A 14,662-nucleotide genomic window follows, 5' to 3' on the forward strand; every position below is an offset into this window, starting at 1 on the left:
TAGGGAGATAGAAGAGAATCAAGAGTTCAAGGTCATCCTCAGCGACAAACTGAGTCTAAGGTCATCCTGAGCTACGTGTGATCTTGTCTCAAAAAAGGCAGGGGAAGAGAAGACAGCAAACCAGCTCAGTGGGTACAGGTGCCAGCTTTCAAGTACGACAGCCTGAGTCTGATCCCCGTGACCCACAACCCAGGTGCCATGACTCAGTCACAGCCTCGTGGCTCTAAGTGGCACAGCTGGAATTAGAATGCCATTCATCCAACCAGAGGTCACCCTGCCTCTCTTCTGTCCATTGTTTACTTTCCCATCGAGCATTTAAGCATTTACTAAGCACACTGGTATTCCCTCTGAGCTAGGTTCTGTCCATGGGTAAGACCTGCCCCTGGGGGACATGGGATATGTGTGCTCACCTCAGCACAGTAGCACAGGGGCCCAATATGCCTTGTCCTCAGCTCTGCCTGCCTCACTGATTTGGGAACACAGGACCTGTGATCCACAATCCAGCACAGTGGGAAGAAAGCAGGCAGAGGCAGCAAAGGTACTAACCACTCCACTCAGCCCATGGCATCCTCAGGATAATTCACACTTGCAACATGAAGCATGAGGTCACAGGCGTGTGAAAGCAATGACCAAGGCAAAGCCTGAAAAACATCATGCCCTCTAGGAATCCTGGCTGCACTGGGGCTGGGGCTGGGGCTTCCCAACATTCACTGTCTACACCCACAAAACATAGCAAGAGAAATCTCAGCCAAAGAGCTAGTGGCCTGGATGTTGTCAGGTTTCTACACGGAACCTTGGACGGGACACTTGATCTCCGAGCTCCTGGTTTTACATCCTACGTAAGCAGATTGCTGGGTCACTTGTTCTCCGTACCCTAAGAAAGATACCATCATCTAATTGCAAGATGGGTTGATTCTGAAAATCTGATCAAGGAAGTGTACCAGTCAGCTTTCTGTCACTGTAACAAATTCTAGAGACCAAAAGAAGGGGTCTCCTAGGGCTCAGTTTCGGCAGTTCGGGGCTGAGAGCCCCGTTGCTTTTAGGCCTGTTGTAAAGCAGCATATCACAGTGGAGCTGATGAGGAAGCAGATACTCACCTGGTGGCCAACCCTAAGAGATGTGGAGTCCCAACATAACCCCCAGAGACCTCACTGGAGCCCAGCTTTTGAAAGTTCTACCACCTTCCAACAGTATGAAGATAGGAACCAGCCTTTAACATGGGAGTATTTGGTAGACATCTAAGATCCCAACCACAGAGGATGGAGACACAGTGCCTGCCTAGCATACATGACATCTGGCCTTCAACCTTCAGTACCACGTAAATCAATGTGGTCCATGCGTACAAACCCAGCACTTGGCAGGTAGGATGCAGGAGGATCAGAAGTTGAGAGTTATCTATGAGTGCATATCACATTTGGGGCTACATGAGACCCCATCATAAAGGGCTTGGAAGTTGGCTTAAAGGTCTGAGGTATTTGCACTTTGTCAGAGGAATGTACTGGGTGTGGAATGGCTTTTATTTTGTGTCACTCATCATGGAGCAACTGAGGAGCCACATCTCCCTATCTTGTCCTATCAGGGACAGGCAGCCATGTGTGGATGTGACTATTGTTTGTCTCCTTTTGCTCGTGTGTATTATTAGCTCTCTACAAACCTGTTAAGTGGGACCTCATCTTGGCACCAGGTTCCATCACACTACTTAGTCCGGGGACATCTTTAGAGGTGGTGATCACAGGAGAAGAGGTGACCATGACAGTAAGTTAAGGAATGCTACCACCACAACTGCCAAGCTAGCACAAAACACTGATATGCCTCACACTGCCTGTCATACACAACATGCAACCAAGGCGTACAGTACCAGATCCACAGCCAACATCAAACCTGTGTGCAGTGGCCCAGCCACAGCTGCTGGCAGAATAACATCACCAATCGGTAAATATCCACTGCCCTACCACAACCAAGAGGCCACCTCCATTAACAACTCAGGAGCATCCATATCCTGGAGAAATTGAGCTCCCAATGTTCAATCAGTCCAGTCTTCATTATACCCGCTTTTAGGTGTGTCCCCAGAACTCACATGCAGAAATTAAATGCACAAAGTCCAGTGGGGCCTTTGGGAAGTCATCAGGATTGAATAGGAACATGGAATTAGTCCTCCATAATTTCAAGAGTGGTTTTCTCACACAAACAAACCATACACACAGACACACACACACAGGGCAGGGGGAGAACGTTCTAGAACATCTTCTACCTGCAAATAAATCCCACCAGAAACCAAGCAAATGCATGAGTCATGCTATTGAAGCTCCAGAAGTTGAGAGTTATCTATGAGAGCAAGTAATACAAGCCATCTCTCCAGCCCTATTTCTTTTTAAAAGTTTCAACCACTTAAAAACCAATAGTGAAAACAATATAATAATAGCAATGAAATAATGACAATACCAAAAAGAAGAAGCACCTCAGTGGGGTCAGATAGATTATTATACATTATTATACTAAGAAACTCTGGGGGCAGAGTCCAGGTCACAATATGACCAGTTTAGCTTCGTTTTCAAAGGTGAGCATATTGCTAATGTGAGAAAAGCCTGTTGGTAAAACTATCAGCTTTATGATAGAATGGTGCCTTTTGGGTGGCATAGGCCTCATTATATATTGTGTCTCACAGCTGGCTGGGCTCACTTGGGACTTTCGAGATGTCTGTAATGTGAGCAAATGATTCACGTGGGTCAAGGTAATCAAGCCAGACTGAGGGAGAGGCCAAGATCCTGGTCTCTGACTAACAGAGCTATCGAGAAAGGTCGGGTTCCTATCCTCTATGTCTCCCTGGAATTTGCCCGAGGAGAACTTTGCTCAGGAATCCCACAAGTAGGTTCCTAAACCGTAGGAGCATGAAATAGACCCAGATGGAGGGCTAGAATCAGAGCTCCCTCCCAGTCAGAGGCTTCCAGCATACTGTGCTGTCCTGCCACGTTCACCCACAGAAGGTTTGCTGTCCTCCATGGTCAGCACCTCCAGCAAGTAGCTCTGTTCGCAGCATGAGCTGGGAGCTGGAAGACCCATCTCTACTCTATGGTACTGACCCCTTCGGCCTTTGGTTTGCTCATCTGTTTACTGTGAAGCTAGCTGTTGGAAGAATTAGAAGAAAGCCGAGCTATAAAGATTACTTCTGCACACTGGGAAGTAACACAGGGACACGCACGGCGGCATGTCAAATCAGAGTCACGGTGTGGGGGACAATGGCTGGGCAGTGCTTACTCTGCAAACATTAGGGCCTGAGTCTGAATCCTCAGCATCCGTATGAAGTGCCAGCCATGGCTGGTCATTCTCACGACCTCAGCAGTTGGGGCAGAGACAGGCAGCCCTAGAGAACACTGGCCTGCCTGACTGGTGAGAAACAACTGTGAATTTCCTGCTCAGTGAGCAACCCCGTCTCAATAAAACTGAGAGTGACAGAAAAACACCAACAGCCTGCTGCAGCCTCGTTGGGCACACGGAACGGTGAGCATGTGCACATGCGTGTGCACGCCCCACTCCTGTGCACACTAGAATAATTAATTCAATTACAATCAAACATAGAGCATATCTAGCAGCTAGCTTGCATGAGACCCTACATTCAATCCCCCAAACTGAAAAGTAATTAAAAAGCACTTAGAAGATGAAGGAAAGAGACCAGGAGTTCAAGGTCATTCTCGGCAATTCTAGAGACTCCAAGCACAGCTTGAGATAAATGAAAAACTAACCCCTAAAAGAATATATATAGTCTTCAAACTTCTTGAGCTTCGTGTGGTCTGTGAATCGTATCTTGGGTATTCTGAGTTTTCGGGCTAATATCCACTTATCAGTGCGTACATACCGTAAGTGTTATCTTATGATTGGGTTACCTCACTCAGGATGATATTTTCTACATCCATTCATTTGCCTAAGAATTTCATAGAGTCATTGTTTTTAATAGCTTTATAACAATGTTCTAAAATTGTTTTAATCTCCACACATAGCTCCATTGTGTGGAAAGGGCATTTTAAAGAACCTAAAACCATAGAGACCGAATGTGGGATGTTGGTTGTCGGGGATCCGGGGAGCAGAAAGAGAATGTGATTGGCTAATGAGCACAAAGGTCTCATTTGGGAAGAGTAAAGATTCTATAGGTGGATGGTGGGTGGTGGTGGCCCAACACAGATGTTCTGAAAGTGGACTCTAGGGTTAGAAATGGCTACGATGGCTAAGGTTTGTGTTACATACTTAACCACAGTTGTTGAAACAAAAATATCAGGAAACAAATGTGAATTCTTGTTATTCCATCACAGCTGTAAAGGGGGCAGAAGGGCCACAGAAAGCCATCTTTGCTATTAAAGTTCATCTTTACTCACCTCCAAGTCCCTTTCCTTCTCTTGAGCTCCAGGGCTCTCAATAGGCCTGAACAGGACCCTAATTACCATATAAAGTTCACTTCTGAGAGGAAATATACATCAGCAAACAACCATGAAAGCTTAAAAGGAAATCTTAAAATGGACCTTGTCTAGTGCAGCCTCACTTGGGCAATTCTGGGAAAATCACAGCCTTTGGTGCTTTTTACCTATTATGTGGCCTGTAACAAGGGACTCATTAACCAACAACTTTCTCTTCCAGGGGCTTCCGGAGGTTTTATTTAATACAGTGCTTTCAGGATTCCAATTTCTAAAACTCAATTCAACTTATTGCAAAACCGACTCCAGTGATCCGAGGTGTGCTCATGAAAGACAGAGAAACATTCTCTCAATAGGTCGAGCATGAACAATTGAGTTCCTGGCAGATCATGACCACAAATATAGGCTACAAAGACAGTCAAAAGGGACAACATCCAATTTGGAACCCACTTTGAAAAAATAACAAAGTTTTCCCTGTGCCATTTCAAACCACACTAAAACTAATGCAATACATGGATGAGTTAAACTATACAATGACCTGGGGACTAGCTCAGGGGCAGAACTCTTGCTATCATTTACAGAGCCTTGGATCCTTTCTCTAGTAATGCCAGAGATTCTATTTGTGTGATGTTAGTGCAGGATCTAAAAATCATGTTGGCTCCAGATAATTATCTTTACTGCATTAATTTGGGGTGGGAAGACCTGCCTACTGTGGGTGGCACCATTCCCTAGACTTCATAGATGAGAAAGGAAGCAAAGTAAGCATGCATTTATTGTTCTCTGCTTCCTGCTATGGATGTGGTTGAAACCAGCTGCTTCAAGGGACCGATGCTTTGACTTCCCCACCATCACTGACTGTACAATGAAACCGAAGGGTGCAATGAGCTCTTTTTCCACTGAGTTGCTTTTTTTTGGGACTTTTTTTTTATTAGCTAGAAATGGGACTAAGATACAGTGCATGGCTGCACATGAATGTTTGTATGTATGTGTACAGGTGCACATATGCATGTAAGTAGATATAAACATATATGAGCATGTATGTTGAGAACAAAAGACAACCTCAGTGTCATTCCTTAGGTACCATCCACCCTATTTTGAAGCAGAGTCTCTCCCTGGCCTAGAAATCATCAAGTAAACTATCTAGGCTAGCAGGCCAGAATGACCAGGAATACACCTGTCTCTTCCTCCCCAGAAATGGGATTACAAACTCGTGCCTTCATACCCAGACATTTTTGGTGAATTCTGGGGTTCTAACTAAGGTAGTACAAAAATGAACTATCTCCTCCACCCCAAAGATTGTAAACTATGAAACTCTGTGATAGAATGTCCTTTTTAAGGAAGTGACTTCAGTCGTGAAATTAAAATACTATTCTCAGAATCGGGGATACAGCTCACACAGAAGACTTCAGGGATTCCATTTGCAGTACCAAAAAGAAAGAGTGTTTATATATGTGCACATATACACATGCTTTATTTGCAATAAGATACAAGGAGGAAACAAACAATCCCCCTAAAGGAACAGCATACTAATGACCAAGAAGCCCCACAGCATCACAAAGACTGTTGTGTCTCCGAGAAGACTCTTGCACCAGCTGATGGTTTTCAAACTCAGCTCAGGAAACAGGAAGACAGGCAGAGAGGCAAATCTGGTTAGCCAGCCAGAGGAAAGGATGTTAACAAAGTAGGTCACTCCGGCTCATGCTCACGGGCTGGCCTGGAGAAGGTGTTCAAGCTGAGTCTTTTGGTTAATGCTAGCACTATATGGTTTAATCAGCTCCTGCTGGTGATTGGTCTGTGAATGGTCCAGTACAGTCTCCAGATCTACAAACAGCCTCTGAGGAGCAGGGACTAATGAGAGAACAGCTGGCATTCACTGAGCCCGAACTCACACATTGTTCTTGGTGGTTTCTCTCTACCCTTCACCTCTTCTTCATTACAACCCTCCTATTGGGTCCTTCATAGCCTGCTTTTATGGAGGAGGACAGAGGGCTCAGAATGGATGAGTAAGACCAAAAGCCACACAGCTAGAAAACAATGAAGCCTGACAGAATTCGCACTTGCTCCCAGGCACTCTCTGAACCACGATCATAGCTGCTCAGTGTACCTTGAAGAACAATCAGCAGGTGTTCTTCTCTGGCTAGATGAGAAAGCTTGTCTGTGGTTGCTGAAATTAATTTTCTGAAAGGTTAAATACACAGTCTGCATATTTGCAACAAGAGCATCCATAAATTAATTTCCAGCACACACTACTAGCATGCTCTTCTCACTGGTCCTAGCCCAAAAGAACCTTAGGTAGCCAGCCTCAGAGGCTGAACGAAGTTCCGGTATATCACAGGTCCTGTTTATCCAATCCCAATTGTGTGGCAGGCGTCACCTAGACGTCATTGAACCCCTACAACAATCCAGGAGGTGGTGACTTCTATCTCTACCTAGACCCAGAGAGATTAAGGAAACACCTAGTGTCTCAGAGCCACCAGCAGCTGTGTTGATGTGGCCTTCTTTCTATTTCATTTTTATTGCTTCCCCTTCCCAGGCTCAGCAAATAAACTATCCTAAACACTTGCCGCCCGTATTCAGTGTTAACCGAGAATCGAATCTGTAGGGCTGCAGACATAGCTGGGAAAGTGCTGGACCTGAGCTGGATTAACCCACATTAAAAAACCAAGTATAGAAGCACACACTTGTAATCCCAATGCCGGGGAGGCAGAAAACTAGTCCTAGGCCAGATGAACTAGCCTACCTAGTGAGATTCAGCCCAGTGGTGACAAGCTCTGTCTCTTAAACCAGCTGGACAGACAGCATCTGAAGAACTATATTCTAGCATGACCTCTGACACACACACACATACACACACACACACACACACACACACACACACACACACACGGTTTATTTGGGTCCTGGTGAAACACACAGCATCCTAACACAGAGCTAGAGTCATGGAATCAATGTGGTCTGCCACAGGATGAACTTGACTAACTAGGGCATGCATTTGGAAGTTATTCTTGCTGGGATTAGAGACTGAATGGTGAACTTTGTGTACTCTGTATATACATTGTATAATAAACCTTCTTTTAAAAATCAAATAGGATCTAGTCAAAACCCAGGCAAAAGAAGAAGTGCTCTCCAGCTCCACAGAAAGTCAAAAGGGCATAACTGACAGGGACTGAGAAAAAAAAAGTGTTGGCATCTCTCCCAGAGTCCACGAGTCCTCCCGATTTAAGTACATAAGCACAGAACTGGCCATACTGAGTCAGAAAAGAAACCTGGCCAGATGACTACGCCATCAGACCTGCATTAGCCACCTATCAGAAATCCCTTCACTAAATTAAGGGATGGAAATGCTATGGCCTTTGGATTCCCTTCTAGTCCCTGTGACACTGGAGATGCTGTGAAAAGCCAGGCATGAGGTCCAGTAGCCCAACACCCTCTGGCAAGATGACCAATAACATGACAATGCCCTACTGATCTACCACCTAAGCCTTTGGAGAGGGGAGAGGAAGAAAAGAGGGAGGAGAGAGATTGGAGGGGATTTAGGAGATTTATATGGGGAAAGGAAAGATTAGAGGGATTTATGGAGACCCAGCCAAAGGAAAGCTCAACAAGTTAACCCCTAAAGTCCTCCCCTGAGAGTGTATGGACACCCACCTGAGACCCACTAAGCAGTTAGTGCGCGCTCAGTTGACCACCTTAAATCACAAAGTGAGGCTTGAGATCAGTTCTCATTAGACCCCCTGGGAAGAAGCTCCAGCCCAGAATTCACTTCCTAGATCCCACTATGCTGAGTCACTTCCCTCCCTGCAGCACCATCCACACTCTCCTAGGGCACAGTAGGAGCTTCATAAGCAGCCTCCGCACTTTTGCTCTCAGGCCTGAAAGTCAGCGTTCATCCCTGCAAAGGCAGAAGCTCTTCCCTGCTCAAGGCCAGGCGGTGTTCCCTGGAGTCACCCACAAGTCGGTGCTTCCTCCTCCCCTCTGACCTCTCTCTCCAAGCCTTAGCCTGACTAGGACCATCATGGCTTCATGTTGTCTCTTTGTAATTTGTCTAGAGCGTAGCAGGTATTCCAAAGGTAGCTTTGGGTGTATAAACCAAATTAATACACCTCCAAACAAGACTGAGAGAGCTCCAAACTAACAGCAGCCGGGTAAGCCTCCCAGAGAGACATGGCTCCTCCCTTTCTAGTCTTTCAAATGCTCTACACAGATACTAAGGATCTGACTAGCCTCAGAAGTAGGAGTGTGACCAGCTGTGCAAACATACAAACTACCCCAGGTAGCTTTGTGTTCTTTATATGCAAGGAAACTCCCCCATTCCCCCATTCCCACCAAAAGAAAAGATAAATCTATGTTCCATCTAAGATTTCAGACACTTTTGGCCTCAACAGGTGTATTTAGTGAGCGGTTTCAGCAGTGAGTAGATGGGACAGGTGGGAAAGATGAACTATATATTCATGAATTTCCCTCCTAAAAGAAGCACCCACCAGGCTTTTATTGATTAATGAAATAGATTCATTGCCACTCCCTCTATTTGGGATAAGCAGCTGGTCCAGGCTGTTTAATCTGCTGTTTGAATAGTCATAAAAATATCCCTTCATAGCCATCAAGCCTGGTGGTGCATGCCTTTAATCTCACCACCTAGGAGCAGAGGCAGACAGAGCAGACAGAGGTCTCTGTGAGTTCGAGGCTAGCCTGGTATACAACTCAAATCCAGGACAGGCAAAGATGTTGCACAAAGAAAACCTGTCTTCCAAAGGAAAATGTGTCCCTCCACAGGGTTGAGGAGATGGATCTGGGTTGGTACTGAGCTTGATACACAGCATGAGGACCTGTGTTTGATCCCTGGCACCCATTAAAAAAAACCAGGATCCAAGGTTTACCTCCACATGCATGCACAACATGTGATCATACACACACACACACACACACACACACACACACACTTAAATAGAAATAAGGTGCACCTGGTCACACAAGGCAACCTTCAAGGAGCAACAATTAGAAATGCCTTGCAGACACAAGTGAACCACAAAATATCAGGTTTTCAGGGTGTTTGCAAACCTCCCTTCTCTGAATGACAGATGTGAAGTTTCTGGGGGTTTTGGGTCTTTTTTTTTTTTTTTTGGTTTGGTTTTTCAGAAGGTGCTAGAGAATATCTATGTGGACGGGGAGATGGATGACTCAGTTAGTAAAGAGTTTGCTTTGCAAGCACAAGGACCTGAGTCCAATTCCCAGAACCCACATTTTTTAAACAAAAATATTTTAAATAATAAAAATAAAATGTTAGGCATGGTAGCATGCACTTGTAAGCCAGCTAGAAAAGCCAAGGCAACCCACAGGCTGGTCCCTAGGGCTTGCTGCCCAGACAGCCTAGCCTACATAGCAAGTTCCAGGCCAATGAAAGACCCTGTCTCAAAAAATAAAAAGGTGAGGAGTAGGTTGGGACCTGAGAAAAAACAGCCAAGATTGTTCTCTGGCCTACACACCTACATGTGATATACATATACGCATGCACCTGCACACAGGTCCACATAAACAGGAACTCACACACCAGCAAAGATGCCTCTAACAGCCTAGCAATTCCGCCAACAGAAATGTTTACCATTCCTAATTTGCTGTTACACAACATTTATCTGCTCTCACTGTGTGCCAAAGATCTGAAAACATGTTGTTGATTAATAAACAGTAATTAAGTCTCACCACCTCAGTCAGAGATGTGGTTAGGTTCCGGGATCCCCCTTTTGCAGGATACTAAAATGAAGCACAGAGGTTGAATGTATCTCCTGGGGTCTGACTTAAAGGGGCCTTAGACACACCCATGCCTGCTCCTGACCCCCTCAATTTCTTCTTCAATCCTCCTGATCCAGTCATCTCTCCTTGAGCCCCTATTCAGCAATGTCCCCCAAAGCTCACTGACATAGTGGCTTGACCCTCTGCTTCTAACATTAAACCTTCTAGCCTATAAGGAAAAATACTAGTAAGATTGCCCAATACAAGATTACAAAGCCTGGCAACTGAATCCTTCTCTGGGATTAGGTTTGTTTGTTTACTTTTCTTTTTCCTCAAAAGCACCAGTTTCTGCTGGGAATTTTCTGCCTTGGGATCTTGAAGGTATGCCATGAAGGTGTGGGGACCAGTGAGTGTATTGGAGCTAACACAGTTCTTGGGGCACAGAACTCAGTTATTGTCAACACCTCTAGTTCTTACTAGACTTCATTATAAATAAGAGAAAAGTCCAGATTTAAAACCCACACAGAAGGAACAGAAAGTAACATCTACAGTAAGAATCAGACCAAGATCCCTAGACGTGGCCCAGGGTGAGCCAGACATTCTCAACTTTAGACCACTCACTTCTAGCAAGGTCAGGGAAATGGAACACTGGCAATGGGCCAAGAACTTTGACATTAGATAGCAGGTTGTTCCTAATTGTGGCTGTGTGTATCCTTATTCAAATTGGCTTTGCATATACTAAAATGCTTTTTTTAATTATTTGTAGTCCTGACATGTAAGCACCTAACACTTGGCCATATCCCCTACCCTCGTGTTAAATTATCATTTCTAGACTATAGAGTAACTCCACAGCACTGAGGACCGGGAAGAGCCGTTCATTCTGGAACTGGAAAGATGTCTGGGTCAGTCTGCCACATGAGCATGAGGAAATAAATTTGTATTCTTATCACCCACATAAAATATGGCCACGGCAGCCCTCATCTGTAACCCCAGCACAGCTGGACCCCTGAAGCTCATCAACCAGCCACTCCAGCCAAAAGGATAAGCCCCAGGTTTGGTGTGGAACCCCAATTCAAAAAGTAAGGCAGAGAGCAAAGGAGGATGACAGGCAATGGTGACCTCTGACCTCCACGAGCTCTCACACATGTGCACACCCATGCCTCCTCTGCCTAGCTCTATTATCTCTACCACTTTGTAGTTAGCTCATTAGCTCACAGCCTCTGTTGCCTCATTCCTCATCTGAAAACTGGGTAACACTAATGTCATAAACTTGGTGTGTCAGTTAAATGAATCAATACACGCAAGGAACACAGAATATAAGCCTGGTGCTTTGTACACCTTTAAGAATGCCACCATAGGCTGAGCAGTGGTGGCACACACCTTTTGTCCCAACACTTGGGAGGCAGAGGCAGGTGGATCTCTTGTGAGTTCAAGGCCAGTCTGGTCTACAATGCAGGTTCCAGAACAGCCAGGGCAGTTACACAGAGAAAACTTCTGGTGGGGGGGGATGCCCCCATAATTGTCAATACTAATATGTCATTCAACAGTTTTTATCTTGATCATTTTATTTCTAGTACCATCCAAGGCACCCTGTCAGCATTACACCAGGGAGTTTGTGAATTATTTTCAGACAAATGGTACCCTAGAAGGATCACAGCTCAAGCCCCTGAAGCTGTTCTGCCAGAGCTCAGGTCAGCATGAAGGCAGAGCTCCATCCTTTCCAGAAATGGAAGGCTCTCCAGAGAACCCAAACAGTGTGTTACACAGCACAGTCGGCTCAGAGCCGGCTCCCTGAGCTCAGCAGCTTGGCTACTGCAGAAGTACAGGTATGGTGCCAAGGCTTCACCAGTGAGGAGAGTCTATAAGGAGAGATTGTATCCACCTGCCTTAAGGCTGCAGGCAAAGGGGGCCTGCAGGCAGGCAAAAGACGTGTAAGGGGTTCACACCTGGGGGTATGTACTCCTCAACCTTTCATCCCCTCACCTGCAGCCATATGCCAGGTCCCTGAGTGACAGGCACAGGGTACATTTCTGTTCTCCTGTTAAGGTGTGCAGCCCAGATGCACAACCTCAAACCTCAAAGACAAATTTTTAAAGTTTGGACCAGAAGTAACCTCTTAGCCTGGAATCCCCCTCTACTGAAAAGCTAAAAGCCCTCTTGTTTTATTTCCACAGACAGCAAGTAGGTGCACGGAGATGCCTTCCCTGGTGCCCAGCAGCTACAGCAGGGTGACCCTGGTTAGAACTCAGCACATTGCACAGGTCTGTCCCAGGAATCTGGGAGCACCGCTGAGAAAGCCACCCTCCAACTTCTCTCTGGGGGGTTACCCATTGCAGATGGGGTGAGGGGTGGAGGGAAATAATTACCAATATTTAGCTGTGGGACTCTGCACTTAGAGCAGGCTTGAAAAATGGGGCCCCGAAAGAGCAAAACAAGTGCAGAAATAAGAAGGTTGAGAAGGCAGAAGAAAAGCATCCAGCAGCACAGATATCTCCCCCCCCCCCCCCGCAATCACCTCCTCTTATTCTCCGTGTCATCAACACCCCCCCTAAGCCCCAGCCAAACGTTCGTTCCACGCAGCACGTGTGAAACTGTATCTTCATGGACAGACAGATACTGATCAAAATCAGAAGCTGATCAAGTAGGAGAAGAAAATTACTTGAACTTCATTCACTGGCTCTGAATTCTTTCACATCCCCTGGACCTATCTGAGGCGCTTCAAAACAAAACAAAACCAACTCATGCGCAGGAAGGGAACTGCAGCTGTACTGAGCGGCACATGTTCAGCGCACTGATGACACATACTTTTGATTATTTCTGCTTTCTCAAGATATAACCATCAACCATGAGCCTCCGAGAGAACCGCCCCTAAAGACTCACTTACCCTCCTCCCACCCGGACATGCATCCCAGCGCGTGCAGCTGACCCCACGGTGAAATGTACACGCAGAAGAAGCTCTGCCCACATGTCACTCTGAATACTGCGAAATTCTTCCCTCCCATCATTCTGGGGCCATCCAAAGTCTTGCCTACACCTAGTACGTGCATATGTCAATTCCATAGGAATATGTGATGTAAGGGTAGGACCAAAAGCTGAATTTCCTCGTGACCACTTTCGTCGACCCAGTGCGCCCATACACACGATGAGTAAGTGCACACGGTCAGCGATCAGCGAGATCCACCATCAGCCCACAGTCACGCGTGGGGAGAAAAATCAGTGGAGGGCGGCGGTGGCAAGGGAAATGGAAAGTCGCCCGCCCGCGTGGGCTGTTCTCTGTGCGCCCTGCGCTCCCCTCCCCCGACCAGGAGAGGTGTCACCCCTGGGCGCAGACCCACGCGGAGGGTCTCCATAAGAGCGAACTGAGGGACAATGAGGACGCATCGACCAGCCAATTTCTGCCGCGGTGTTGGTGGCGACCGTAGCAGCAGGAGCGGCCGATGCAGCTGCCGCCACCGATGCCACTTCCACCCGCGGGTCCCCAGCACCCACTTACGTTCCGAGGGTCTCCTTGAACTCGAAGATCTTCTTGATGTCTTCCGCTTGCTTTTTCCAGGAGGAGCTGCTCTCGCCATTCTCCCGGGCCATGGCAGACTAGTGCTGTAGGGCGACCGGGGTTGCGCTGGGGAAGGGGCGCCGGAGGCGCGGCGCGGACGCCGGGGGATGCGGGGCGCGGGGATGCGGAGCAGGAGGATGCGGAGCGCAGGGAGGCTCGGGCTGCCGCAGAGCTTCCTCTTCGGCAGTTTCCTCTTTCGCCTTGGCTGCTGCCGCCGCGGTCCCTCCCTGGCTCTAATTTCTACTGCTCTCCGGCACAGACTTCCTGCCTCTGCCGCCGCCTGCCAGCCTCACTTTCTGCTACTTTCTTGCCTGGCTCCTGCTCCCTCCCCGCCGCCCGCCCCACTCCCCCAGCCCGCCTCCTCCCGCGGGCTCCCCGCCCTCTCAGTGCACCCGGCAGCCTCCCGCCTCCCGCGAGGCCGCCTTTGGGGATGTCCCGCTCCCCCTCCCCTCCCCAGGAGCACGGTGCCTTGGACGCCGGGGTGCAGCACTTGACCACGGAGCCACGCACGCTCCCGGGCGGTCCACGCACCCTAGGTCCCCGGCGAGGTCGGGTGGGAGAACCCAGCAGGTGCAGGGCGCTGGAACGCGCGGGGGGAGCCCTAGCCTTTAGGGAGCTTTATTATGAAGTCAAGGCTGGGGGCGCCCGGGCTTTCCCTCTTTGAGCAGGAGGGGGCGCCTCTGCTTGGTGCTTGGAAGCTCTCGGCAAGGTGGGGTTGCGCGGCTCGCGGATTCGGGGCGCCCAGGGCGGGGCGCCTTCGCACACCCTAGAGCTGGTGGCTCAAGCCTGCTTGCTGTGGGGGCGGGTGGGGGCTTGTTGTCAAGGCAATGGGCGGCGGCCTGGATGGAGCCATCGGCTGGCGGGCGTTGACTCCTGGCCCCAGCTTTACCCCAGCAGGCGCTCCCGGCGCTAGGCAGTCTCCTCCCGGCTGAGCTGCTGGAGCTAGTTCGCATTGCACCAAAATCGGTTTCACGTTAAT

General features: G+C 47.9%; 1 protein-coding gene across 3 annotated transcripts in view; it reads right to left on the reverse strand.

The window, feature by feature from the left end:
- The window catches only part of CAMK1D (calcium/calmodulin dependent protein kinase ID), a gene marked incomplete at both ends in the record, with an annotated part of 371,434 nt that extends 357,719 nt beyond the window's left edge, over positions 1–13,715 (reverse strand). For all 3 annotated transcript variants that reach the window (XM_080918577.1, XM_080918580.1, XM_080918579.1), the window contains one exon: positions 13,624–13,715. In XM_080918577.1, the coding sequence (XP_080774703.1) occupies positions 13,624–13,715 (92 nt within the window). The remainder of the gene's footprint in view (positions 1–13,623) is intronic.
- Between the last annotated feature and the right edge of the window lie 947 nt (positions 13,716–14,662).

The sequence above is a fragment of the Micromys minutus genome, assembly GCF_963924665.1.
Source record: "Micromys minutus genome assembly, chromosome: 6".
Lineage (NCBI taxonomy): Eukaryota > Metazoa > Chordata > Mammalia > Rodentia > Muridae > Micromys > Micromys minutus.